Source organism: Bubalus bubalis, chromosome 21 (genome assembly GCF_019923935.1).
Source record: "Bubalus bubalis isolate 160015118507 breed Murrah chromosome 21, NDDB_SH_1, whole genome shotgun sequence".
Lineage (NCBI taxonomy): Eukaryota > Metazoa > Chordata > Mammalia > Artiodactyla > Bovidae > Bubalus > Bubalus bubalis.
The window spans coordinates 48947322-48972619 of NC_059177.1; the positions used below are offsets into that span (position 1 = coordinate 48947322).

At 42.5% G+C, this 25298-nt stretch overlaps 1 protein-coding gene across 9 annotated transcripts in view; it reads right to left on the minus strand.

Annotated features, from left to right (window-relative positions):
- LOC102404794 (IQ domain-containing protein F2) overlaps positions 1–25298 on the minus strand; it is a 41324-nt gene that overhangs the window by 10589 nt on the left and 5437 nt on the right. For 2 of the 9 annotated variants that reach the window (XM_044933679.1, XR_006547293.1), the window contains exons 3-5: positions 17349–17459; positions 6676–6735; positions 5275–5730 (exon numbers count right to left, since the gene is read on the minus strand). In XM_044933679.1, coding sequence (XP_044789614.1) covers positions 5332–5730; positions 6676–6735; positions 17349–17459 — 570 coding nt within the window. In that variant the 3' untranslated portion in view covers positions 5275–5331. Of the gene's footprint in view, positions 1–761; positions 854–5274; positions 5731–6675; positions 6736–6901; positions 9230–14142; positions 14284–14642; positions 14754–17348; positions 17460–17639; positions 18230–25298 lie in introns of those variants that run through there. The other 7 variants (XM_025272272.3, XR_006547294.2, XR_003105596.3 and 4 more) reach the window with 7 other exon arrangements.

Here is a 25298-nt window from a genome sequence, read left to right on the forward strand (position 1 = left end):
GTCAAAGGGTTATTCTGTTGCACCTGGGCCTGAAACCTACCTGGGAAGCATATCACTTCCCTTCAGATCTCATCCACAGGCTGAAGAAGGGGCATCCTTTGCTCTCCTTTCATGCCTGACACCAGCGCCAATGCACAACCTGCTGGCTTCTCTGTCAAATTACAGGATTAGACACTTGCCTGTCCCACACAGTTTGGAGCCCTGCTCATTTATTCCTCACTTTCACTTCTTTTGGTTCTCACATCTTGAACTTCAGTTAACACATATATATGCACTCATGTAAACACACACACACTCCCACACAATTCCAGACTTGGGTTTCACTATAGTTGACTATGTATCCCACAAACACAGCCCTCACAACCCCACTCCCCAACTTTGCATAGCCTGGGGTTCCCACTTTGCAGGGTTTCTTCTCCCTGTAATCCATGTCTCCATGTCTCAGTCACCCACCTTTTCAGACCTAGAAGGAACTAGGACAAAAGGACAACCGAGGATGAGTCAATTTTTATTCATTCCAACTCTGGACAGGACAACCACTCATCTTGGTTGGACTGGGACACTCTCGGCTTATGACTGTTGTTCCTGAACAATAATCCTTAGCACTATCTTTTGCTCACAAATGGACTTTGCTTTGGGTGACAAATTCCCTGCTCATCCCATGCTATGAGCCACAGAGAAGACAACTGTCACTCCTGGGTGACTTTAGACTCACTGCATGTTGGGGTCCCCCTCAACTTTGAGGGGCTCTGTTGACTTACTTTTGGTTTAGAGGGGGAAGTTTTTGGTTTGGAGGGTGGAGGTTTTTCTTTTTCTTTTCTACTTTCATGTCATCAATGCAGTTTTATCAACATTTTCCTGTAATCAGAGTTAAAAGGGGAAAGATAAGGGTAGGTTGTTCTTTGTAAATTCTATGCTGAGTCCACCACAGGCTCCACCTCCTGCCTTTCCCAGAGACCTCAGATATAGGACTTGAATCCTTAACAACTGTGGAAATTCACCTTCCCCTGCCTGCAACTTTGGGTAGACTTGACTCTCTCTTATACAACATCGAATGCCCATGACTTGGGAATATTGGTTCAAATCCCTCAGGTCTGCGATCCCTTAGATTTCCCCATAGTTGGAAGGCAGATGGTTCTATCAATGTCAGGTCTGTACTTTTCCTTGAGGTCCATACAAGTTGTATGTAGCACTTGTTCATTTCTATGGCTGTGTAGTATACCATTGTATGACTGTACTATGATTTATTTAGTCATTCACCCATTCTGGTTGTTTCCAAGTTTTTAGCTATTATCTAACTACAAAATTTTGAACGTTTTGTTTGAACATACGTTTTCAGTTCTCTTGGGTATATATCTAGGTGCTGGGTTATTCATAATTCCATAATTAACTTTCTGAGAGAATACCAAACTGTTTTCCACAGCAGTTACTCCATTTTATATTTCCATGAGCAATGTGTGAGAGATCTAGTTTTTCGAATCTTCATTCATCTCTTATATTGCAGATACTGTTGTATTGCAGAGATGGAGCCAACAGCATTTCATGATGGACTGATGTGGAAGGGAATGAATGGAGGAAAGTAAAAGTGAATATTCAGAGAGGATTCCTCTGAATCAAGCAGACTGAATGAATGGTCAAGGGAGGTGTTCTTTTTTTTTTTGGCAGCACCGTGTGGTATGTGGGATCTTAGTTCCCTAACCAGGGATTGAACTTGTGCCCCCCTTCAGTGGAAGTGCAGATTCTTAGCAACTGGACCACCAGGGAAGTCCCTAATTTTCGTCATTTTTGCCAACAGTCTGTCTCATTGAGTACTTTTGATGAGTATTGTTTCTATGGAGTTGGGGGTAAGGAAAGCCCAATTGGAGCGAGTTTAGGAGAGTATGGGAACAAAAGAAGGGGAGGCAGTGACAACATATTTTGCTTTGAGGAGATGTAAAACCTGGAATATGAGATAGTCAAGCATGGACTTTTTAATTATGGGGGATAGTTTGTAGGCTGATGGGAATGACTTGGTGAAAAGGTGGAAACTGATTCAGAGAAATGAAATTACAGGATGACATCATTGCAAAGGTAAGAGGTGACAGTGAACAAAAGATAAAAAAAAAGAGTACAAGAAAAGCAAAGTGGAGGGGTAGCCTCAGATAGGACAAAGACAGTTCATTTCAACTCAAGGAAGGCAAAAAGTGTGGTGCAAATGATGCTGAGATAGAAGGATGAGACGATAGCAAGATGGGTTCCCGTCTGCTGCTGTTTCCTCCATTAAGTGTGTGGTAATATCATCGTTTGAGGTTAAGAAGAAAAGAGGGAGAACCTGACCTGAAGAGACAGGAAATAATGTAAAATCTTCAGGTCAGGAAGCAAGATTATAACCTATTACAAAACCAAAATAGTCACAGATGTAGAAAACAAACATGTGGTTACCAAAGGGTAACGGGGGGAGGGATAAATTAGGAGATCAGGATTGACGTATACACATTAGTATATATAAAACAGATGAACCTATTGTATAGCACAGAGAACTCTGTTCAATATTCTATAATGACCTATATGTGAAAAGAATCTAAAAAGAGTGGACATCTGTATATGTATAAATGATTCACCTCACTGTTCAGCAGAAACTATTACATTGTAAATCAAGTATGATCCATCAGAGGGCAGACAGAATGAAAACCGTAATCACAGAAAACTAACCAAACTGATCACATGGATCACAGCCTTTTCTACTCAATGAAACTATGAGCCATGCTGTGCAGGGTCAAAGCTAGTGGAGGTGATGGAATTCCAGATGAGCTATTTCAAATCCTCAAAGATGATGCTGTGAAAGTGCTGCACTCAATATGCCAGCAAATTTGGAAAACTCAGCAGTGGCCATAGGACTGGAAAAGGTCCAGTTTTCATTCCAATCCCAAAGAAGGGCAATGCCAAAGAATGTTCAAACTACCTCACAATTGCACTCATTTCAGATGCTAGCAAGGTCATGCTCAAAATCCTCCAAGCTAAGCTTCAATAGTACATGAACTGTGAACTTCCAGGTGTACAAGCTGGATTTAGAAAAGGCAGAGGAACCGGAGATCAAATTGCCAACCTCTGTTGGATCATCAAAAAAGCAAGAGAATTCTAAAAGAACACCTACTTCTGCTTCACTGACTACGCTAAAGCCTTCAACTGTGTGGATCACAACAAACTGGAAAATTCTGAGAGAGATGGGAATATTAGACCACCTGACCTGCCTCTTGAGAAACCTATATGAAGGTCAGGAAGCAACAGTTAGAACTGGACATGTAACAACAGACTGGTTCCAAATAGGAAAAGGAGTACGTCAAGGCTGTGTATTGTCACCCTGCTTATTTAACTTATATGCGGAGTACATCATGAGAAACGCTGGGCTGGAGGAAGCACAAGCTGGAATCAAGATTGCTGGGAGAAATATCAATAACCTCAAATATGCAGATGATACCACTCTTATGGCAGAAAGTGAAGAAGAACTAAAGAGCCTCTTGATGAAAGTGAAAGAGGAGAGTGAAAAAGTTGGCTTAAAGCTCAACATTCAGAAAACGAAGATCATGGCATCTGGTCCCATCACTTCATGGCAAATATATGGGGAAACAGTGGAAACAGTGTCAGACTTTATTTTGGGGGGCTCCAAAATCACTGCAGATGGTGATTGCAGCCATGAAATTAAAAGACGCTTACTCCTTGGAAGGAAAGTTATGACCAACCTAGATAGCATATTGAAAAGCAGAGACATTACTTTGTCAACAAAGGTCCGTCTAGTCAAGGCTATGGTTTTTCCAGTGGTCATGTATGGATGTGAGAGTTGGACTATAAAGAAAACTGAGCACCGAAGAATTGATGCTTTTGAACTGTGGTGTTGGAGAAGACTCTTGAGAGTCCCTTGGACTGCAAGGAGATCCAACCAGCCCATCCTAAAGGAGATCAGTCCTGGGTGTTCATTGGTAGGACTGATGTTGAAACTGAAACTCCAAAACTTTGGCCACCTGATGCGAAGAGCTGACTCATTTGAAAAGACCCTGATGCTGGGAAAGATTGAGGGCAGGAGGAGAAGGGGACAACAGAGGATGAGATGGTTGGATGGCATCACCGACTCAATGGACATGGGTTTGGGTGAACTCCAGGAGTTGGTGATACAGAGAGGCCTGGTGTGCTGCGGTTCATGGGGTCACAAAGAGTCAGACACAACTGAACTGAACTGAACTGAAAGCAATTTGAAATAGTAATTTTATGTATGTTCTAATAATTAAAAACAAGCCTTGTATTCTATATGCTTTTCCATTTATTTTCATCAAAATTTGATTGTTTTACAAAATAATTGGCCTATGATGGATTGAACATTTAAAAAAATGGTCCTTCCCCATAGATAGCCTCAGAAACAATGGTCTTTAGTACAATCACAGGAGTGAATGACTAAGCTAGGGTGGAAGTCAAAATCACAGGAGGTGAGAGGCAAGAAGCATGGGGGCATCATCCAGTCAATGTTGAAGTCACTAAGAATGGTGTCATTCATAGAGTGGAAGTGTTTGATATCAATGGGAGCCTTATTTGTGTTTAGCACCCTTGAGAAGCTTGCAATGATGGGGGAGGGTAGAGGCAGTTCTGAGGTTCCTTAAGATCATGGTATCTGCTATTTCTCAAAGAAAATAGCATCCAGATACAACAAAGACCCCATAATGTGCTGCAACTAAGACTCAACACAGCCAAATAAATTAATTTTAAAAAAGAAAATAGAATCTAAATTAGCATGAAGCTTGCAAAACATTGTGTCCACTCATCACTCAGGCCAGCCTCCTGTGGTTTCTCTGGGTTGCTCTGTTCCCAGGAGAGCCAGCCAAGTGGCTGACTTCTGTCTGGGGCTTGCCAAACACAAAGCCAATGGGTGTAATCCTCGCTGGGTCCTAGTGGCAGGCTCAGAGTGTGTAGCATGTCTTCACTCTCATATGAGGAGGTACCCAGAGTCTTCAGAAATACAAAGCCCAATGCCTTCCAATTGCGAGTTTAGGAGACAAGACTGATGATGGAGATGTGGAATGGGACACCTGGCTCTGCATATATGAGGTCACCCTCAGGCAGCAGTTTCTGATTTGGATAGAGTGGCACATGGCTACTGTGGGTCCAAACAGGGGCCACAGGCACTGAAGTGGCGGGAGTGGGGGTAGGAGGGAGAGATACCTATATTGAAGTATTCCCTGAGTAGAAGAGGGCAGGGCCTGAATCTTTGGGGTCCCCACTCTGAGAGAGTCACTGAAACACACAAAACCTGGTCAGACATTTATTGGGGGTAGTGGAGCCAGTTTTCCACCCTGTAGTATTCTCTTAGATTGATAGGATTTCAATATGGAACTCTGGCTGGTTGAAAGCACCTCCGTATAGTGCCTGTGAAACATCACTGGTCTGAAAGGTGAAGCAGCTCTTTGGAGCTTGTAGTATGCATACAGCGTTGCACACTTGGCAGTAACGCTGATGGCACTGCCACATGCGAACCCAGGACTGGAGCTTGACTGCCGCCTGCTCCTCCATTACATACATCTTCAGTGAGGTCTTCCGTCGCATATACAACTTCCTCCACAGGACTGTTCTCCACCAGCACTGAATCATCCAGGCCCTGAGGGCGGCTGCCAGCAGGGTCCTACGCACCAGGGTTCCACGCCACCAGGCCTGGATCTTCCTAGCCGCCTTCATCCTTGCTATCTGGTGTTGTTTTGCAAGAAGCAACTAACCAAGCAAAGCAGAAGACTCCCAGTGAATTTGTCACCATCAACCACAGCTGTGGTGTCTGCCACAAAGGACCTCTGATTGTCTCTCTGAACAATAAGCCTTTTCCCTGGTGGTTCTCAGGGCCCAGGAACCTTGGGTGGGGTTCTGGCTCTACCTCTGTCTTGTCAATGCCCACAAACACATCTGCTTACCCTCTGAGTCAATGTCTTTGTCTGTATAAAATGAGGATATGCTTGCCCTGTGGTCTTCACAGGTTCATGGAATCAGTGGAAACACTTTCTGATCCAGAAGACCAGACATAGATGTGAGGAACCAAAGGGTCCTCATCAGGATTAAACTCTGAGTTTGTAGCTTGCATCTCAGCCTATCAGATTCCAGCCTGTGATGCTACCTCCGTCACAGCCCCCTCATAGCTTCCTCCACTTCATTTCTTTTGACTTCCACTACTCTTTCCTGGGGGCTCAGATGGCAAAGAATCTGCCTGAAATGCGGGAGACTGGCTTGGATCCCTGTGTCGGGAAGATCCCCTGGAGAATGGAATGGCAACCCACTCCAGTATTCTTACCTGGAGAATCCCGTAGACAGAGGAGACTGGAGGGCTACAGTCCATGGGGTTGCAAAGAGTTGAACATGGCTGAGCAACTAACACTTTCACTATCTCTCGATCACTCTCATATCCTTCTAGGCCCAGGATGCCCTTTCTCCAGCTCTCCAGTTTTCACTGTGCTGTGTCTCACTTTCCATGTGGCCTGTTAGTATCCTGCCTCCTTGCTTCTCTACTGTCTCCCTCCCTCACCCAGAATATGGAGGGAATATACCAGGACAGGAAGGCACCACTGAGCTGATTCCTGTGAGACTAGAGATGAAGCCTTTACTTCCAGGGACCCTGGGGTCAGAAGGCCAATGGTCTGAGGTTCCCACATGCTCCTGGGCCCCACCTACCTTCCTTTTCCTCTCTTTCTCTAGATCGTCATTATCTGGTTCTGGTTCTGTTTCAGGCTTCTGCAATCAGAACGTAGGGAGAAAACATGAGTTAGGACCAGTCTCTGTGCAAAGTTCCCAAAGCCCCAGCTCCCTGTTCTTTTCCAGGGTCCTTGAAGTCATCTAGTGCTTCCCTCAGCCATGGGGAAACTCCCCACCCTTGGGGAAGGGAGTGCCTAAGTCTTACAGAGCATTTACTGCCCATGGTTTTGGGGCAGTGGTTCAGGTGTTCATATCCCTCTCTGGTCACTGCTCCATTGGTCTTGGCAGAGGCAGAAAGGATGGTAGATGAGGAGACAGCCATGATGTCACAAGGGCAACTATGACCCAAGGACCATGTTGCCTTCTCCAGGCTCAAACTTGTTGGATAAAGTGGAAACACCTGCATTTCCCTCCTACTAGGGATGCACCAGGGTCTTTGGTAGAACCACATCCCCTGAGAGTGTGTCTTGTCCCAAGAATGATCTCTGGTTTGGTCCACCCACAAGATCATCCTGTCCTCAGCTACTGAGCAGAGCAGCTCCCATAATGCAGAGGAAGGTGCATAGGCTCAGGCTGCTCTCCACACCCTCCCATTTTCTCTGCAATGGTGCCCTTCTTCAGCAGGTGAGAAAGTCCCTCCTCTAATGGGGAAGAGTGTGGATATGGATGGTGAGCAGAAGGGGCCAAGGAAGGTTTGGGATGGATGCACCTCAGTCAATTTCTGCTCCCTCTCTCCAGCTGCTGTCCTTCTATAGCTGTTGAGCTACACTTAGCAGGCCAATGTTACATTCCTTATAACAAAAGAAGCCCTTTCATCCTGTCTGAAATATAGTGGGCAGGAGGAATTTCCCAAATGATCATTACCTAGGAGACACGTAATATCTCAGACTCCTCCTGTAGTGGCAGTGGTCATTTAAGGTTAATTAGGTATTCAGGCTTGCTTCAAAAGCCATCAGTCTTCCAACTGTCTCCACAGTCACTTCCCAGCCATGTTCACACTCTCTCTCTCCAGATCTCAATTAACAGGCTGACATGCCCTCTTCATTTCAAAGCATTATCTATCAACTTTCCACCAATGAAGATAATTTAGTTTTTCTGCCCCATTCCAAACAACTCCACATTTTCCTCCCCTCATTTTCCGTATGAGGTTATTTGCAACTTAGGTCTGATCATGACTTAGCGTTTACATTATCATGACAAGAGAGTGCTACTGACAGCCATACCATGAAGTACACTCTTGATTCCCTTTCTCTTCCCACACAGCTTCATAGAAACTCTATTATGAAAATGTTTATATATATATATAATTTGATAACAGTGACTCTATATGTACTCATGACCCAGAATAATCTGTTTTTATCCTCTGAATTAATTTCTAAGTGACCTCCAAGGATTCTCTACAACAGACAATGCTGCAAGGAGCATCTTCCTATCGCTCGGCAGCTGTGGGAGGCATTCTCCAGGGTTACACACAGGGTGGCTTGCTGAGTCATAGAACAGGTGGCTCCTCCACACCACAAAATCCTGACAAACTGCTCTCCACTGTGGCAGATCTGATCTAACTTCTGTCAATCACTAATTTTTCTTAAACTGAAAGATGCAAAGTGGTGTTGCCTAGCCGTTTGACTTTGCATTTCTCTGGCTAGAGACTTGTGTGAGACAGTCTGTGAGACACAGTGTGACTCAAGGGTAAGCATCTGGGTTCCAGACTTGATACAGATTCTTTCTGGCTGTGTGAACTTGGGGCAGGAGATAGGTGGGCTCCAGGCTGAGCAGCTGAAGTTTGTCCCCTGTGGACAGATACTCCCAAGATGAAGATAATAGCAGGAGCAAGAGAGGAGCTGAGCCCTGCCTAGACAAAAGATAGAGAGACCACATATTTCTCATTCTCGAGCTCAAAGAGATCTTTCTGACTACACATGAGCAGAAAGGCTTCTTGGGGGCCAGAAAGGGAGGAGGCACCACCCCATAGTAGATGATGTAAACCTATCCTTGGCCTCTTCACTAGAATCCATCTTGGCTAAGAGATGCACGCACATACATGGGAGGACCCTGAGTTAAACCAAATACAGACTCAGAGCCAGGCAAGGGCAAGATGACTGGCTAGAAGAAACCTGTAAGACATGCCCCATATAAGTGATTCAAACTACCATGAGGATAGGACTCTTTCTGAGCCCGCCTGTGTGATTCAATTCATTTGTACTTTTTCCTTCTAATAAACATTTTACTTGTTTCGATACTTTCTGTGGAAATTTCTTCATGGAAATTCACCTTCTACAAAGCTGACAGGCCAGGGCCTTGTCATTGGCCATTAGCTTTTAATACTTACACAAATCTTATTAGTCAGATCATAGAGTAATCCTCTAATTTTTCAATATTTTCTACATTATCTTCCAACTCTGTCTTTCCTGTGTTACTTTTGAGAAGACTTTTTCTATTTTTTTAAGAGTCAACTTTCAGGCGCTCTTTCCTGTTCTCTGAATATTCTTTTAATGGCACACCATTCTTTTTTTTAAATTAATTAATTTTAATTGAAGCAATCCTCTAATTTTTCAATATTTTCTACGTTATTTTCCAACTCTGTCTTTCCTGTGTTACTTTTGAGAAGACTTTTTCTATTTTTTTAAGAGTCAACTTTCAGACGCTCTTTCCTATTCTCTGAATATTCTTTTAATGGCACACCATTCTTTTTTAAAAATTAATTAATTTTAATTGGAGGCTAATTACTTTGCAATATTGTGGTGGTTTTTTGCCATACATCAACATGAATCAGCCATGGGTATACATGTGTCCCACCATCCTGAACCCCCTGCCATCTCCCTCTCCACCCCATCCCTCAGGGTTGTCCCAGAGCACCAGCTTTGTGCTCTGCTTCATGGATCAAACTTGCACTGGTCATCTGTTTTACATACGATAATATACATGTTTCAATGCTTTTCTCTCATATCGTCCCATTCTTACCTTCTCCCACATGGTCCAAAAGTCTGTTCTTTACATTTGTGTCTCTTTTGCTGTCTTGCATATAGGATCGTTGTTCCCATCTTTCTAAATTCCATATATATGCATTAATATACTGCATTGGTGTTTCTCTCTCTGGCTTGCTTCACTCTGTGTAACAGGCTCCAGTTTCATCCACCTCATTAGAACTGACTCAAATGCATTCTTTTTTATAGCTGAGTAATATTCCATTGTGTATATGTACCACAACTTCCTTACCGATTCGTCTGCCAATGGACATCTAGCTTGCTTCCATGTCCTAGCTATTGTAAGCAGTGCTGCAATGAACACTGGGGTACATGTGTCTCTTTCAATTATGGTTTCCTTGGTATTATGCCCAGCAGTGGGATTGCTGGGTCATATGGCAGTTCTATTTCCAGTTTTTTAAGGAATTTCCACACTGTTCTCCATAGTGGCTATACTAGTTTGCATTCCCACCAACAGTGTAAGAAGGTTTCCTTTTCTCCACACCCTCTCCAGCATTTATTGTTTATAGACCTTTTGATGGAAGCCATTCTGACTGGTGTGAGATGGTACCTCATTGTGGTTTTGATTTGCATTTCTCTGATAATGAGTGATGAGCATCTTTCCACGTGTTTGTTAGTCATCTGTATGTCTTCTTTGGAGAAATGTCTGTTTAGTTCTTTGGCCCATTTTTTGATTGGGTCATTTATTTTTATGGTATTGAGCTGCATGAGCTGCTTGTATATTTTGGAGATTAATTCTTTGTCAGTTGCTTTATTTGCTATTATTTTCTTGCATTCTGAAGGCTGACACATCATTCTTATTTCACTGATTTATCATCTCTTATCAGTCTAGAAAACTATAGTTGTTAGCTTGAGTTTTTTTTTTAACCTTTTTCTTCTGTTCCCAGTACTGGCTCTATTTCTTTTAAGCTCTTTTTCCTGTTTGTGTTTTTGTCTTAGTCTTTCATGTGAGCAGCCTTATGAAAATATCAATAATTTATGTTAAGTTGCCTATTTATGTATAACAGGAGAATGCTACTCAGTGTCCATGGTGGGGCTTAGGATTCCATTCAGTAAGGGCTAATAAGGCAGAGTTGGGTTTCATTTCAAACATCAGTAATCATTTGTTTTATTCTTTGGAGCCCATGGTAGATCGCATTAGAGGCCTTATATTCACTCCTTTTGCTATGGGACTTTGAAGTTTCTTTGCATAAGGGAATGGAATCTGTCCTCCTGTGTGTTGGGTCTGGCTATGTGACTTGCTTTGGCCAGTAGAATAAAGGCAGCATGACATGAAAGTTTGACTTTGGCTTTGAAAGGTTTTGTCCATTAATGTTTGCCATTTCACATTTTTGCCATTGCCAAGACAAGAAAGTGCCTAGGTAGCTTGCTGGTATGAGGAGAAGGATGAGAAATGTGGAGCAGAGCTTCCCCAGTCAAACCATCCCAGTGGAATGCAGCCTAGGTTTACTGTTGCATGCAACTGAGGCTTGTGGCAGTTTGCTATTCAAGCAACAATAATGGACTGATTCCTCAGAGAAGAATCCCAAACTTTGAGTCAGAGAGTAGGAAATTAAAGTTGACCACAGGCCGTTAGGTAGCTGAGTTGGCACAGATGGCTTGAGGCTTCACTATTCAGCCTACACACTTCCAATCAATCCCTCCACGTTAGTATGGCACTTCACCTCTGCCTTTAGCAATGCGTGAAATCCTTGACTCCGGATGTTCTTTGCTTTAAATTATCCAGAAAATAAAACTCTCTCTTGCTAGGGCAGAAGAGGGGCTATCACCCAATGATACACACGAAGGAGGGGAATGGCATGAAGCGGAAATTCTACAAATCCTTGAATAAATGTTTAATCCTCACCTTAGACTCTTAACAGCTGGTGCCTCAACTTCACAGTATGTTATTATTACAAGTTTATAATGTATTTTATGTGACTGATCATTTTCCCAGTCTCTTTTTCTGTGGATATTTATTTATTCTTCAAAATACTTTTTCCTCAGTTTGGTAATTTCCCCAAAACTTCTAATGAGATTTTTACTGGAACTGAGGTTAATTTACAGATTAACTTAGAGATAATTGACAACTTTACAACTCTAAGTCATTTTATCAATTACTTATTTTTCCTATTTATTTAGATCTTCTTTTATATCCTTCTGAGCTGTGCACAAAAGCAGCATATGTAAATTCAAGGATATGCCCTTAAAGAGAAGTAGCATGCCTTTCTCCTTCTCGTTCATCTTTACTGGCTAGATTGCAGATCTAATTATTGATCTTGAAGCTGCCATTTTGGATCATGAAGTGACCTGGGGATGAGAGGCCATATATAGCACAGTAACAGATTGTAAGGGGAAAAGATTTCTTACCCTGTGGGTACTGTACCAGGCTTGGAACCCCTGTTTGTAAACTGAAACCTCTTTTTGTTTAAACCACTGTTACTTTAGTTCTGCTTTCATCTACAGCCACCACATAGTTAAACGCTACCCCAGTGATATGGATAATGGAGTTTCCTAAAACAGTAGTCACAGCATCACCTGGAAACCTGTTACAAACACTCATTCTTGGGAACATGATATAATGAATCAGAAATGATGGGTTGGGCCCAACAATCTGCTTTAATGAGACCCTCCATGTCATTGGGACCATTGGTAAAGTTTGGAAAACATTGCCCTATTTCCTGTAGTTCCAGCATACATAATAGGATCTCTTCATGGTAAGACTGCCCACTTTCTTTAGGAGGTAGAGCTCAGAGTTATTCTTGAGTGAAGGCTGACATACACATGCTTTGCCTAAGTGGAGTAGAGGGCAAGAGAAGGACCTGACCAGTTCATCTATTCCTCATGCAGTTGTTTCAGGAATGGATGATTGCCTATGGCTTTGTTCTGCTGACCAGGTGAACTAGGCAAAGGATAAAATTCCACATCTGGCTCTCAGGTGACCAATCCATGATTAGATTCTCACTCAGACCATTCAAATTCTAGATGAGGCAACAAGAGCAAAGCACTGAGATGGGAAGGTGTTGGGTTTATTTGATATTAACAGAGCCACCACGGAAGGTACTGAGAGAGTGAGATGGCCAAGGCCAGGCTGTGTGGGCTTCTGTTGTCCCCATGTGGGTTGAGGGGACTTTGGGAATTGGTCTAAATTGAATGGAAATGCTCTTGGATTGACAGAAATAACACTGTTAAAATGGCCATGCTACCCAAAGCAAATCACAGATTTAATGGATTCTTTACGGAACTGAGCCACCAGGGAAGCCCAGATTTAACTTACCCACGTAATTTTTCACAGAACTGGAATATATAATCCTAAAATTTATATGGAACCATAAAAGACTGATAATTGCCAAAGAAATCCTGAGGAAAATGAACAAAGCAGGAAGCATAACACTGCCAGACCTCAGATAATACTACGAAGTGACGGTAATCCAAACAACATGGTATTGACACAAAAACAGACTCATGGATCAAGAGAACCAAACAGATAGCCCATGATCAATTAATCACCTATGGCCAATTAATCTTCAACAAAGGAGGTGAGAATACATAATGGGGAAAAGACAGTCTCTTCAGCAAGTGCTGTTGGGAAGTTGTACAGCCCTATGTAAATTAATGAAGTTAGAATACACCCTCTCACTACACACAAAAAAAACCCTACAAATGGCTTAAAGACTTAAATATAAGACAAGACACCATAAAACTCCTAGAATGGAACATAGGCAAAGTATTCTCCAACATAAATCATATCAATGTTTTCTTCAGTCAGTCTCCTAAGGCAACAGAAGTAAAAGCAAAAATAAACAAAAGGGACCTAATCATCTACAAGCTTTTGCACAGCAGAGGAAACCATTGACAAATGAAAACAGAAAACTATAGACCACACTATGAAGGAGTTTCCCTGGAGTTGGCTGACTTGGCAGCCCTGCAACCCCATCTCTCCTACTCATGGCAGCCACTGCTAATTAATCACAGACCCCACCTATCCAGTTCCTGGCTCTTAGACTCCTCCTTCATATGGGACCCCAGATAACCTCAGAGCTGACCTGTGAGATACCCAATATCTGCCGTCATTTACTTTGACCCTTCACTGAGACAGGACCTCCTGAAGCTTGTCTGACAGAGACCTTGTGACACAGTGTTGGAGCCGACCTGATCAATTCTTTATTGGGAAGGGGATGCAGTCCGTAATCCGACAGATGTGTGATCCCAGAAAGATCTCAAGCTCAAGTCCTAGCTGGCTTGCTGTGAGTTCATAGCTGCCCCTAAAAATGCCCCGGGTATGGCAATTATGCCAGCGCCAGTAGACTTGGATGATGCGGACAGCATGGAGCAAACGGCGGTAACGATCCCGGACGCGCCACATGCGAACCCAGGACTGTAGCCTGACCACTGCCCATTTTTTCTGAGCATAATACTGCAGCATAGCCCGTCGTTTCTTCTCCAGGAGTTCTACCAGCTTCTGTTTCCACCAGTATTGAATAATCCATGCTCTGAGAGCCTCATGCAGTAGTGTCCTGCGCACCAGGGTGCCCCGCCACCAGGCCTGGATTTTTATTGCTTGCAGCTCATTGCTTATAACCACCTTTTTGGGTGGTTTTGGCTTTTTCACCTGAGGCGGAGGCTACAAGGAAAAAGAAAGGACACTCAGAAAATGTTCCCAACCCACCTCAGCTCTGGCATGAGCTAGGAAGGGGTCTTGATACTGCATCAACAATGGTCAATTCCCCAGCAGTTCCTGAGCACTGAGCATGCCACTGGCTGGAGCCAGAAGACCAGACAGGTACCCTGCCTCCACCACTCTTGGTTTAACAGACACATCACAGCTGAACATGGAGTCTCACAGTCCTCATATGTTGCTTGGGGGCACACCTGCCCTAGCTGTCACCTGGTTCCTTGGGCTTGTTTGGCCAGTCTAGAACAAGAACACCATGGTCTATGGGTCAATGGGTTATTCTGTTGCACCCTGGGCCTGATACCTACCTGGGAAGCATATCACTTTGCTTCAGACTGCACCCACACACTGGAGAACGGGCATCCTTTGCTCTCCTTTCATGCCTGACACCAGCTCCAATGCATAACCTGCTGGCTTCTCTGTCAAATCACAGGATTAGACACTTGCCTGTTCCACACAGTTTGGAGCCCTGCTCATTTATTTCTCACTTTCACTTCTTTTGGTTCTCACATCTTGAACTTCAGTTAACTCATATATATGCACTCATGTAAACACACACGCACTCCCACACAGTTCTAGACTTGGGTTTCTAACAGCCAGCTGTGGATGTGACTGGTGATGGAAGTAAAGTCTGATGCTGTAAAGAACAATATTGCATTAGGAACCTGAAATGTTAGGTCCATGAACCAAGGAAAATTGGAAGTGGTCAAACAGGAGATGGCAAGGGTGAACATCAACATTATAGGGATCAGTGAACTAAAATGGACTGGAATATGTGAATTTAATTCAGATGACCATTATTATCTATTGTGGGCAAGAATCCCTTAGAAGAAATGAAGTAGCCCTCATAGTCAACAAAAGAGTCCAAAATGCAGTACTTGGGTGCAATCTCAAAAATCAAAGAATGATCTCTGTTCATTTCCAAGGCAAACCATTCAATATCACAGTAATCCAAGTCTATGCCTCAACCACTAATGCCGATGAAGCTGAAGTTGAACAGTTCTATGATGACCTACAAAACCTTCTAGAACTAACACCCAAAAAAGATATCCTTTTCATCATAGGGGACTGGAATGCAAAAGTAGGAAGTCAAGAGATACCTGGAGTAAAAGGCAAGTTTGACTTTGGGGCACAAAATGAAGCAGGGCAAAGGTTAACAGAATTTTGTCAAGAAAAAGCACTGGTCATAGCAAACACCCTCTTCCAACAGCACATGAGAAGACTCTACACATGAATATCGCCAGATGGTCAATACAGAAATCAGACTGAGAAGTGAAAGGCAAAGGAGAAAAGGAAAGAGATATCCATATGTATTCAGAGTTCCAAATAATAGCAAGGAGAGATAAGAAAGGCTTCCTCAGGGATCAATGCAAAGAGATAGAGGAAAACAACAGAATGTGAAAGACTAGAGAGCTCTTCAAGAAAATTAGAGATACCAAGGGAACATTTCATGCAAAGATGGGTTCAATAAAGGACAGAAATGGTAGGGACCTAACAGAAGCAGAAAATATTAAGAGGTGGCAAGAATACACAGAAGAACTATACAAAAAAGATCTTCATGACCCAGATAACCACGATGGTATGATCACTCACCTAGAGCCAGACATGCTGGAATCCAAAGTCAGGTGGGCCTTAGGAAGCATCACTAGGAACAAAGCTAGTGGAGGTGATGGAATACCAGCTGAGCTATTTCAAGTCCTAAAAGATGATGCTATGAAAGTGCTGCACTCAATATGCCAGCAAATTTGGAAAACTCAGCAGTGGCCACAGGACTGGAAATGGTCAGTTTTCATTCTAATCCCAAAGAAGGGCAACGCCAAAGAATGTTCAACTACCCCACAATTGCACTCATCTCACATGCTAGCAAAGTAATGCTCAAAATTCTCCAAGCCAGGTTTCAACAGTACATGAACCAAGAACTTCCAGATGTTCAAGCTGGATTTAGAAAAGGCAGAGGAACCAGAGATCAAATTGCCAACATCTGTTTGATCATAGAAAAAGCAAGAAAATCCCAGAAAAACAACTACTTCTGCTTTATTGACTATGCCAAAGCCTTTGATTGTGTGGATCATAACAAACTGTGGAATATTCTTAAAGAGATGGGAATACCAGACCACTTTGCTTGCCTCCTGAGAAATTTTTATGCAGGTCAAGAAGCAACCACTAGAACCAGACACAAACAACAGACTGGTTCCAAATTGGGAAATGAGTACACGAAGGTTGTATTTTGTCACCCTGCTATTTAACTTCCATGCAGAGTACATCATGCGAAATGCTGGGCTGGATAAAGCATAAGCTGGAATCGAGATTGCCAGGAAAATATCAATAACCTCAGATATGCAGATGATACCACCCTTATGACAGAAAGCAAAGAGGAACTGAAGAGCCTCTTGATGAAAGTGGAAGAGGGGAGTGAAAAAGCTGACTTAAAACTCAACCTTCAGAAAACTATGGCATCTAGTGCCATCACTTCATGGCAAATAGATGGGGAAATAGTGGAAACAGAGACAGACTTAATTTTCTTGGGCTCCAAAATCACTGCAGATGGTGACTGCAGCGATGAATTTAGAAGATGCTGGCTCCAAAGAAAAGCTATGACCGATCTAGACAGCATATTAAAAAGCAGACATTACTTTGCTGACAAAGGTCCTTCTAGTCAAAGCTATGCTTTTTCCAGTAGTCATGTATGGACGTGAGAATGAAAGTGAAAGTTGCTCAGTCATGTCTGACTCTTTGCGACCCCATGGACTATTCAATCCATGGAATTCTCCAGGCCAGAATACTGGAATGGGTACCTTTCCCTTCTCTAGGGGATCTTCCCAACCCAGGGATCAAATCCAGGTTTCCCGCATCACAGGCAGATTCTTTACCAGCTGAGCTACAAGGGTGACAAATTCCCTGATCATCCCATGCTATGGGCCACAGAGAAAGACAACTGTCACCTCTGGGTGACTTTAGTTAGATACATTGCAGGTTTGGGTCCCCTTCAACTTTGAGAACCTCTATTGGCCTACCTGTGGTAGAGGTGTTTCAGGTTTTTTTTTCTCCTTTTTCTTCTTCGCTTCACGTAGTAATGTGGTTTCATCAACGTCTTCTACTACAATTTGACAAACGTGGCCATCCTTCTGTAATCAGAGTTGAGAGGGGAAAGATAAGAATAGGTTGCTCTCTGTAAATTCGGTTCTGAGTCTACCACATGCTCCACCTCTTGCCTTGCCCAGAGGCAAGAGGACTTGTATCCTTAACAACTGTGAAATCCACCTTTCCCTGCCTGCAACTTCGGGTAGACTGGCTCTCTCTCTTACACAAAATTGAATGCCCATGACTTGGAAATAGATGGTTCAAATCTCTCAGGTCTGCAATCCCTTAAATTTCCCATAGTTAGGAGTTAGATGGTTTCATTGCTGTCAGGTCTGTACTCTTCCAGCCACATCTCAGGCAGGAAGAAGGGAAACCAGGAATGATGTCATAAGGGCACCTATGACTCAGGCATCAAAATGGTTCCCAACCATTGAGCCCTTTTTTGTGAAAACATGTAAGTTCTGTCCATTCTTAAAGCTATAAATGGCCAAAATGGCAGAATACTGAAAATATTGGCCCACTGGCGCACAAAGCTGTACAAAGTTCATCATTTCATGCCCGTTGATAAAAACATACATTTGAGACAATTTAAATATTCATCAACAGGGAATTCAATTGCATGGATTTCAGTTCAATCAAACAATGGAAGGAAATAATATGCAGAAAGAATGAGTTTGGAGTAAAATCTTAAGTGTTTTACAAAAGGGGATGTACTATGACTAAGAAGCACATGAAAAGATGCCCAGTATCATTATCCATGATGGAAATAAATTTAGAACCACAATGAGATATTTTTTAGACACTCTAGAGAATGGCTAAAGTGAAAGACTGCTGCTGCTGCTAAGTCGCTTCAGTCGTGTCTGACTCTGTGCAACCCCATAGACGGCAGCCCACCAGGCTCCCCCATCCCTGGGATTCTCCAGGCAAGAACACTGGAGTGGGTTGCCATTGCCTTCTCCAATGCATGAAAGTGAAAAGTGAAAGTGAAGTCACTCAGTCGTGTCCGAAAGTGAAAGACAGTGACAATCAAATATTGATGAGAATGTACAGTAGTTGAATCTTGTATATACTGTTGGTGGTTATGTATAAAACAGTATAAGTACTATGGAAAATGGTTTGGCAGTTTCTAATATATTTAAACATATCTCCACTCTATAACTCAGCAATTCTACTCCCAAGTATTTACACAAGCAAAATGAAAACATGTTTTCTACAAAAGATTTGTGCAAGAATGTTCATAGCAAGTTTATTCAAGTAGGTCAAAATTGGAAACAATTGAAATGTTTACCAAAATTGACTAGAGAAAGCAACTTTAGTATATTTATATAATGAAATACACAGTGTTAAAAGTGAATAAATCACTGAAACACACAATAACATAGGTGAATCTCAAAAACATGCTAAATGAAAGAAGCCAGACAAACTATTTACAGGATGATTCATTTACTCAAAATTTTAAAATAACCAAACTTAAACTACAGGTGAAATGATTCCAAATAAAGATTATACCTAGAGTAGAGTTATAAGATGTACTGCTTGCAAACAACACACACACACACAAATGCGCTGTCTTATTCTCGGTGGTGCTTACTGGGGAATACAGAATTGTGAAAATTTACCCAAATCATTTATTAAGAAGTGCTTAAGGGGAAAGATCAAGATGGTGGAAGAGTAGTGGATGTGGAGTTCGCCTTCTCCCCACAGATACATCAAAAATACATATACATGTGGAACAACTCTTATAGAACATCTACTAAACACTGACAGAAGACCTCAGACCTCCAAAAGGGCAAGAAAATCTCAACGTAACTGCACTGGACAAAAGAAAAAAGAAGAAAAGAGAAAGGAATCTAGACAGGATCTGTACCCTTGGGAGGGGATTGTGAAAGCGGAAAGATTTTCAAACACAGGTAAGTCCCCCTCACTAGCAGGGGGATCAGCCATGACAGAGCAGCTTTGGAGCCTCAGGGGAGAGGGTGGCAACAGGTTTGCAGAGAGCAAAGCAGAGAGAAACTCACACAGACCATCAGTGCTGACAGGGGGTGTGCAGGTACATAGCCCACATGCACGCTTCCAGGAAGGAAGGGCAGTGGTTGGCTCCTGGTCTCAGGTCCCTTGGCAGAGGTGGCTGACCACTCCTACCACAGGGGATAATGGCCAGCACACACTGAGGAGAGACAATAAGCAAAAACTAGCCCTCTGTGGAAAAAAAAAAAATTAAATTCAAACAAGCTATGTAGGGACACTCCTGCATATAAACAGCCCTCCAAGAGTACAGTAGAGGTTTTTGAGGTTTTGATATAGTAATAGATATATGTACAAGGTTGTTTTAAATTGCTGTTCTCTTTCTTGCCTAGAGGAGTTCCTTTAGCATTTGTTGAAAAGCTGGTTTGGTAGTACTGAATTCTCTTAGCTTTTCCTTGGCTATAAAGCTTTTGATTTCTCTGTCAAATCTGAATGGAGCCTTGCTTGGTAGAGTAATCTTGGTTGTAGGTTCTTCCCTTTCATTACTCTAAATATATTATGCCACTCTCTTCTGGCTTGCAGAGTTTCTGCTGAGAAGTCAGCAGATAACTGTACAGAAGTTCCTTTGCATGTTATTTGTTGTTTTGTCCCTTGTTCCTTCAAAAACTTTCTCCATTGTCTTTTAATTGCCACGTTAGGGAAGTTTTCAGCTATTATCTCTTCAAATATTTTCTCAGGTCTTTTCTCTCTCTCTCTTTTCTCCGTCTAGGACCCCTGTAATGTGAATGTTGGTGTGTTTAATGTTTTCTCTGAGTCTCTTAGGCTGTCTTCATCTGTTTTTAAAAATAATTTATTTAATTTTGGCTGTGCTGGGTTTTTGTTGCTTTGTTTGTTGGGGGGGAGCTTTTCTCTGGTTGTGGAGAGTGGGGACTGCTCTCTAGTTGCAGTGCAAGGGCTTCTCAGTGTGGTGGCTTCCCTTGTTGCAGAGCATAGGCTCGAGGGCACGTGGGCTCAGTAGTTGTGGCCTCCTGGATTTAGAGCACAGGCTCAATAGTTGTAGCACATGGGCTTAGCTGCTGTGCAGCATGTGGGATGTTCCACCAGGGATCAGACCCATGTCTCCTGCAATGGCAAGCAGATTCTTTACCACTGAGACACCAGGGAAGCCCCTAGAGGTATCTTAAAGTATCCTCATTTTTAAAATTCTTTTTTCATATTTGGACAACCTCTAGTGTATTTTTTCATTTAGCCATTTACTCATCAGCTCCGTTTGGCTCCTCTTTATATTTTCTCTTTGTTGAAATTCTAACTGTGGCTATCTAAATGGTCTGAGGAGGCTGGGTCCCTGGTGTTAACAGGCTAGAGAAAGGATTCCAAAATGGTGCTTACCATTGCAGGTTATTATCCTAGTTGAAAGAGCTTCCCAAAATGGCTGCTGTCATAACCTCTATCCACAGGAAGATCCCCAGCTGCACTCTGCCCCTCCAGGAGGGTTTCCAAGATGAGCAAGTGGGTCTGACCCAAGCTCTTTTCAAGCTACTGCTTCTGTACCTGGACTTGGAATCTTTTGAGATTTTGCATTCACCCTGTCAGAGTCAAGTTTGTTTCCTATAGCCCTCTGGCTCTTCTCAGAATAAGCCCCTCTGGTTTTCAAAGCCAGATGTTCTGGAGGCTCATCTTCCCAGTGCAGGATCCCTGGGCTGCAGAGTCTCAGACCCCTCAATCCTCGGGGAGGACTTCTGCAGTTTTGCTTATTCCTTCCATTTGTGGGTCACCTTCCCAAAGGTGTGTCCTGACTATATTGCATTTCTGGCCCCCTGCCCATTTTGTTGTGGTTTCCCTTTTATGTCTTTAGTTGTGGAAAATATTTTCTATTACTTTTCAGGTCATTATCATAGATGGTTTCTCTGTAACTACTTGTAATTCTGGTGTGCCTGTAGTAGGAGATGAATTCAAGGTCTTCTGATTCTGCTCTCTTGGCCACCACCCATCTCTCAGGTTGTAATTTTGATAGCTATGTTGTTCCTCTACAAGATCCATAAGTGGCTCTTTCAAATACTGTGTTATTTCTTTTTTAAGGCTAAGTGGTCTTCTCCTGTCAAAAATATGAACACTGAACTTTCCTGGTGGTCTAATGGTTAAGACTCTGTGCTTCCACTGCAGCAGGGGGCTCAGGTTCAATCCCTGGTTGGGGAACTTAAGATCCCATATTCCATGTGGTGTGGCAAAAAAAAGTGTAATTATATATTTTTTTATACTAATGTATAACTCCGGGAGTTGGTGATGGACAGGGAGGCCTGGCGTGCTGTGATTCATGGGGTCGCAAAGAGTTGGACATGACTGAGCAACTGAACTGAACTGAACTGATACATTAACTTAATTCCTTTAAACTGTCTTAAATCTTTCCTTTAGTTACTGTATTTCTGCTTGTTGGGCTTAGGGAGGTTTTTTCATGCTGTTGGTCTCCCCTAAAGCTTGATGATTCCTGGTTGGGTGTTCATCTTTGAGATTTCCTTTAACTTACTGATGAGTGCTTAGTCCCTGATTCCACAGATTCCCATGTGGGATAAACTGTTTCGGTGAGATTCCACAGATCCCATGTGGGATAAACTGTTTGGGTGAGATGTAAGTGGGAAGACTCCTGGGAAGGAGTCTTTTTGTACAAGAATGTTACATGGTACCAGGCCCTGCCTCTTCTTCCCAGGCCAGTCAGTTCCTCCCTGAAAACAGGTCCTATCTTGCCAACTGCATGTCGCAGCAGGAAAGTTGACTGCTCCTATTACAGATATATTCCAACTGGTTCCTATGATAACGCACAGCCTCTGCTGCCCCCTGCACAAGCTGCCTCCTACCTTGCAGGAACTGGATGGCCATTCTCCACTTATATATGAAATCTTTTTTAGACCTTTGGTTCATTTTCTTTAAGTCTTTTCATATTTGCCTCTGTTTTTTAAAGTATCCATATAATTTCTGTCCACTGAAGATCTCTATTTTTTTAAGGTACTATCGGTTTAGTTGCTAAGTTGTGTCCAACTCTTGCCACCCCATGGACTGTAGCCCACCAGGCTCCTCTGGGCATGGGATTTTCCAGGCAAGAATACTGGAGTGGGTTGCCATATCTTTCTCCAGGGGATCTTCCCAAACCAGGGATTGAACCCAGGTCTCCTGAACTGTAGGCAGATTCTTTACCAATTGAGCTACCAGGGAATTCCCAAGGTACTATTAGAGGTTTTTTAAAAAGGTATGCCTTAAAAAAAAAGGTATACCTTTTCTGTTACTCCCAAGAATTTGCGGTGGGAGAGGAAGGTCTGAACCTGTGCTCAAATATTTTAATCCATTTTCTCATGGACATTTTCTGACTTTGCTTTGTGGGCATGTTTCCTTAACGTTTGGGGTAAGCAGATTTTAGCCAGTGACTAAGAATTTCCTTATGATTATACAGTGGAAGTGAGAAATAGATTTAAGGGACTAGATCTGATAGACAGAGTGCCTGATGAACTATGGATGGAGATTCATGACATTGTACAGGAAACAGGGATCAAGACCATCCCCAAGAAAAGGAAATGCAAAAGAGCAAAATGGCTGTCTGAGGAGGCCTTACAAATAGCTCTGAAAAGAAGGTAAGTGAAAAGCAAAGGAGAAAAGGAAAGATATTACCCATTTGAATGCAGAGTTCCAAAGAATAGCAAGGAGAGATAAGAAAGCCTTCCTCAGCAATCAATGCAAAGAAATAGAGGAAAACAACAGAATGGGAAAGACTAGAGATCTCTTCAAGAAAATGAGAGATACCAAGGGAACATTTCATGCAAAGACAGGCTCAATAAAGGACAGAAATAGTATGGATCTAACAGAAGCAGAAGATATTAAGAAGAGGTGGCAAGAATACACCGAAGAACTATACAAAAAAGATCTTCACGACCCAGATAATCACGATGGTGTGATCACTCACCTAGAGCCAGACATCCTGGAATGGGAAGTCAAGTGGGCCTTAGAAAGCATCACTACGAACAAAGCTAGTGGAGGTGATAGAATTCCAGTTGAGCTATTTCAAATCCTGAAAGATGATGCTGTGATAGTGCTGCACTTAATATGTTAGCAAATTTGGAAAACTCAGCAGTGGCCATAGGACTGGAAAAGGTCAGTTTTCATTCCAATCCCTAAGAAAGGCAATGCCAAAGTATGCTCAAACTACCGCACAATTGCACTCATCTCACATGCTAGTAAAGTAATGCTCAAAATTCTCCAAGCCAGGCTTCAGCAATACATGAACCGTGAACTTCCAGATGTTCAAACTGGTTTTAGAAAAGGCAGAGGAACCAGAGATCAAATTGCCAACATCTGCTGGATCATCAAAAAAGCAAGAGAGTTCCAGAAAAACATCTATTTCTGCTTTATTGACTATGCCAAAGCCTCTGACTGTGTGGATCACAATAAACTGTGGAAAATTCTGAAAGAGATGGGAATACCAGACCACCTGACCTGCTTCTTGAGAAACCTGTATGCAGGTCAGGAAGCAACAGTTAGAACTGGACATGGAACAACAGACCGGTTCCAAATAGGAAAAGGAGTACATCAAGGGTGTATATTGTCACCCTGTTTATTTAACTTATATGCAGAGTACATCATGAGAAACACTGGGCTGGAGGAAGCACAAGCTGGAATCAAGATTGCCAGGAGAAATATCACTAACCTCAGGTATGCAGATGACACCACCCTTATGGCAGAAAGTGAAGAGGAAGTAAAGAGCCTCTTGATGAAAGTGAAAGAGAAGAGTGAAAAAGTCGGCTTAAAGCTTAACATTCAGAAAACTAAGATCATGGCATCCGGTCCCATCACTTCACAGGAAATAGATGGAGAAACAGTGGAAACAGTGGCTGACTTTATTTTTGGCAGCTCCAAAATTACTGCAGATGGTGATTGCAGCCATGAAATTAAAAGACGCTTACTCCTTGGAAGGAAAGTTATGACCAACCTAGATAGCATATTGAAAAGCAGAGACATTATTAGTCAACAAAGGTCCGTCTAGTCAAGGCTATGGTTTTTCCAGTGGTCATGTATGGATGTGAGAGTTGGACTGTGAAGAAAGCTGAGTGCCGAAGAATTGATGCTTTTGAACTGTGGTGTTGAAGAAGACTCTTGAGAGTCCCTTGGACTGCAAGGAGATCCAACCAGTCCATCCTAAAGGAGATGAGTCCTGAATATTCATTGGAAGGACTGATGTTGAAGCTCAAACTCCAATACTTTGGCCACCTGATGCGAAGGGCTGACTCATTTGAAAAGACCCTGATGCTGGGAAAGATTGAGGGCAGGAGGAGAAGAGGATGACAGAGGATGAGATGGTTGGATGGCATCACCGACTCAATGGACATGGGTTTGGGTGGATTCTGGGAGTTGGTGATGGACAGGGAGGCCTGGCGTGCTGTGGTTCATGAGGTTGCAAAGAGTTGGACACAACTGAGTGACTGAACTGAACTGTGCTTAAATGTATGTATTTTTTCTTGATTTTTCTGTTCATTAATTCTCTCTCCATCTTTGTGTAATCTTGTTAAATTCACCTATTGAAATTTCTAGTTGGTCGTTGTGCTTTTCTGTTCTAAAATTCTCCACTTGACACTTTTAAAGTAAGTTTCAGTTTTCTGCTGAAGTCTCATTTTGTCTTCTGTTTTCATTAACACAGTAAGAATATTTATTTTAAAACTTTGTATCTGTACCTTCATTATTTGTCTCCACTTGTGAGTCTAATTCTCCTGTTAGTTATTTCTCTGGTTTTCAAGTTTTTTTTTTTTTGTTCTTCAGTTTGGCTAGTTTTTATTGAGTGATGGACACTGTATAAGAAAAATTTTCAAAAAGAAAATCTCTTTCTTCAGAGATGATTTACATTTGCTCTGGTAGGTGACTGGAGCATTAGAAATCCTGGG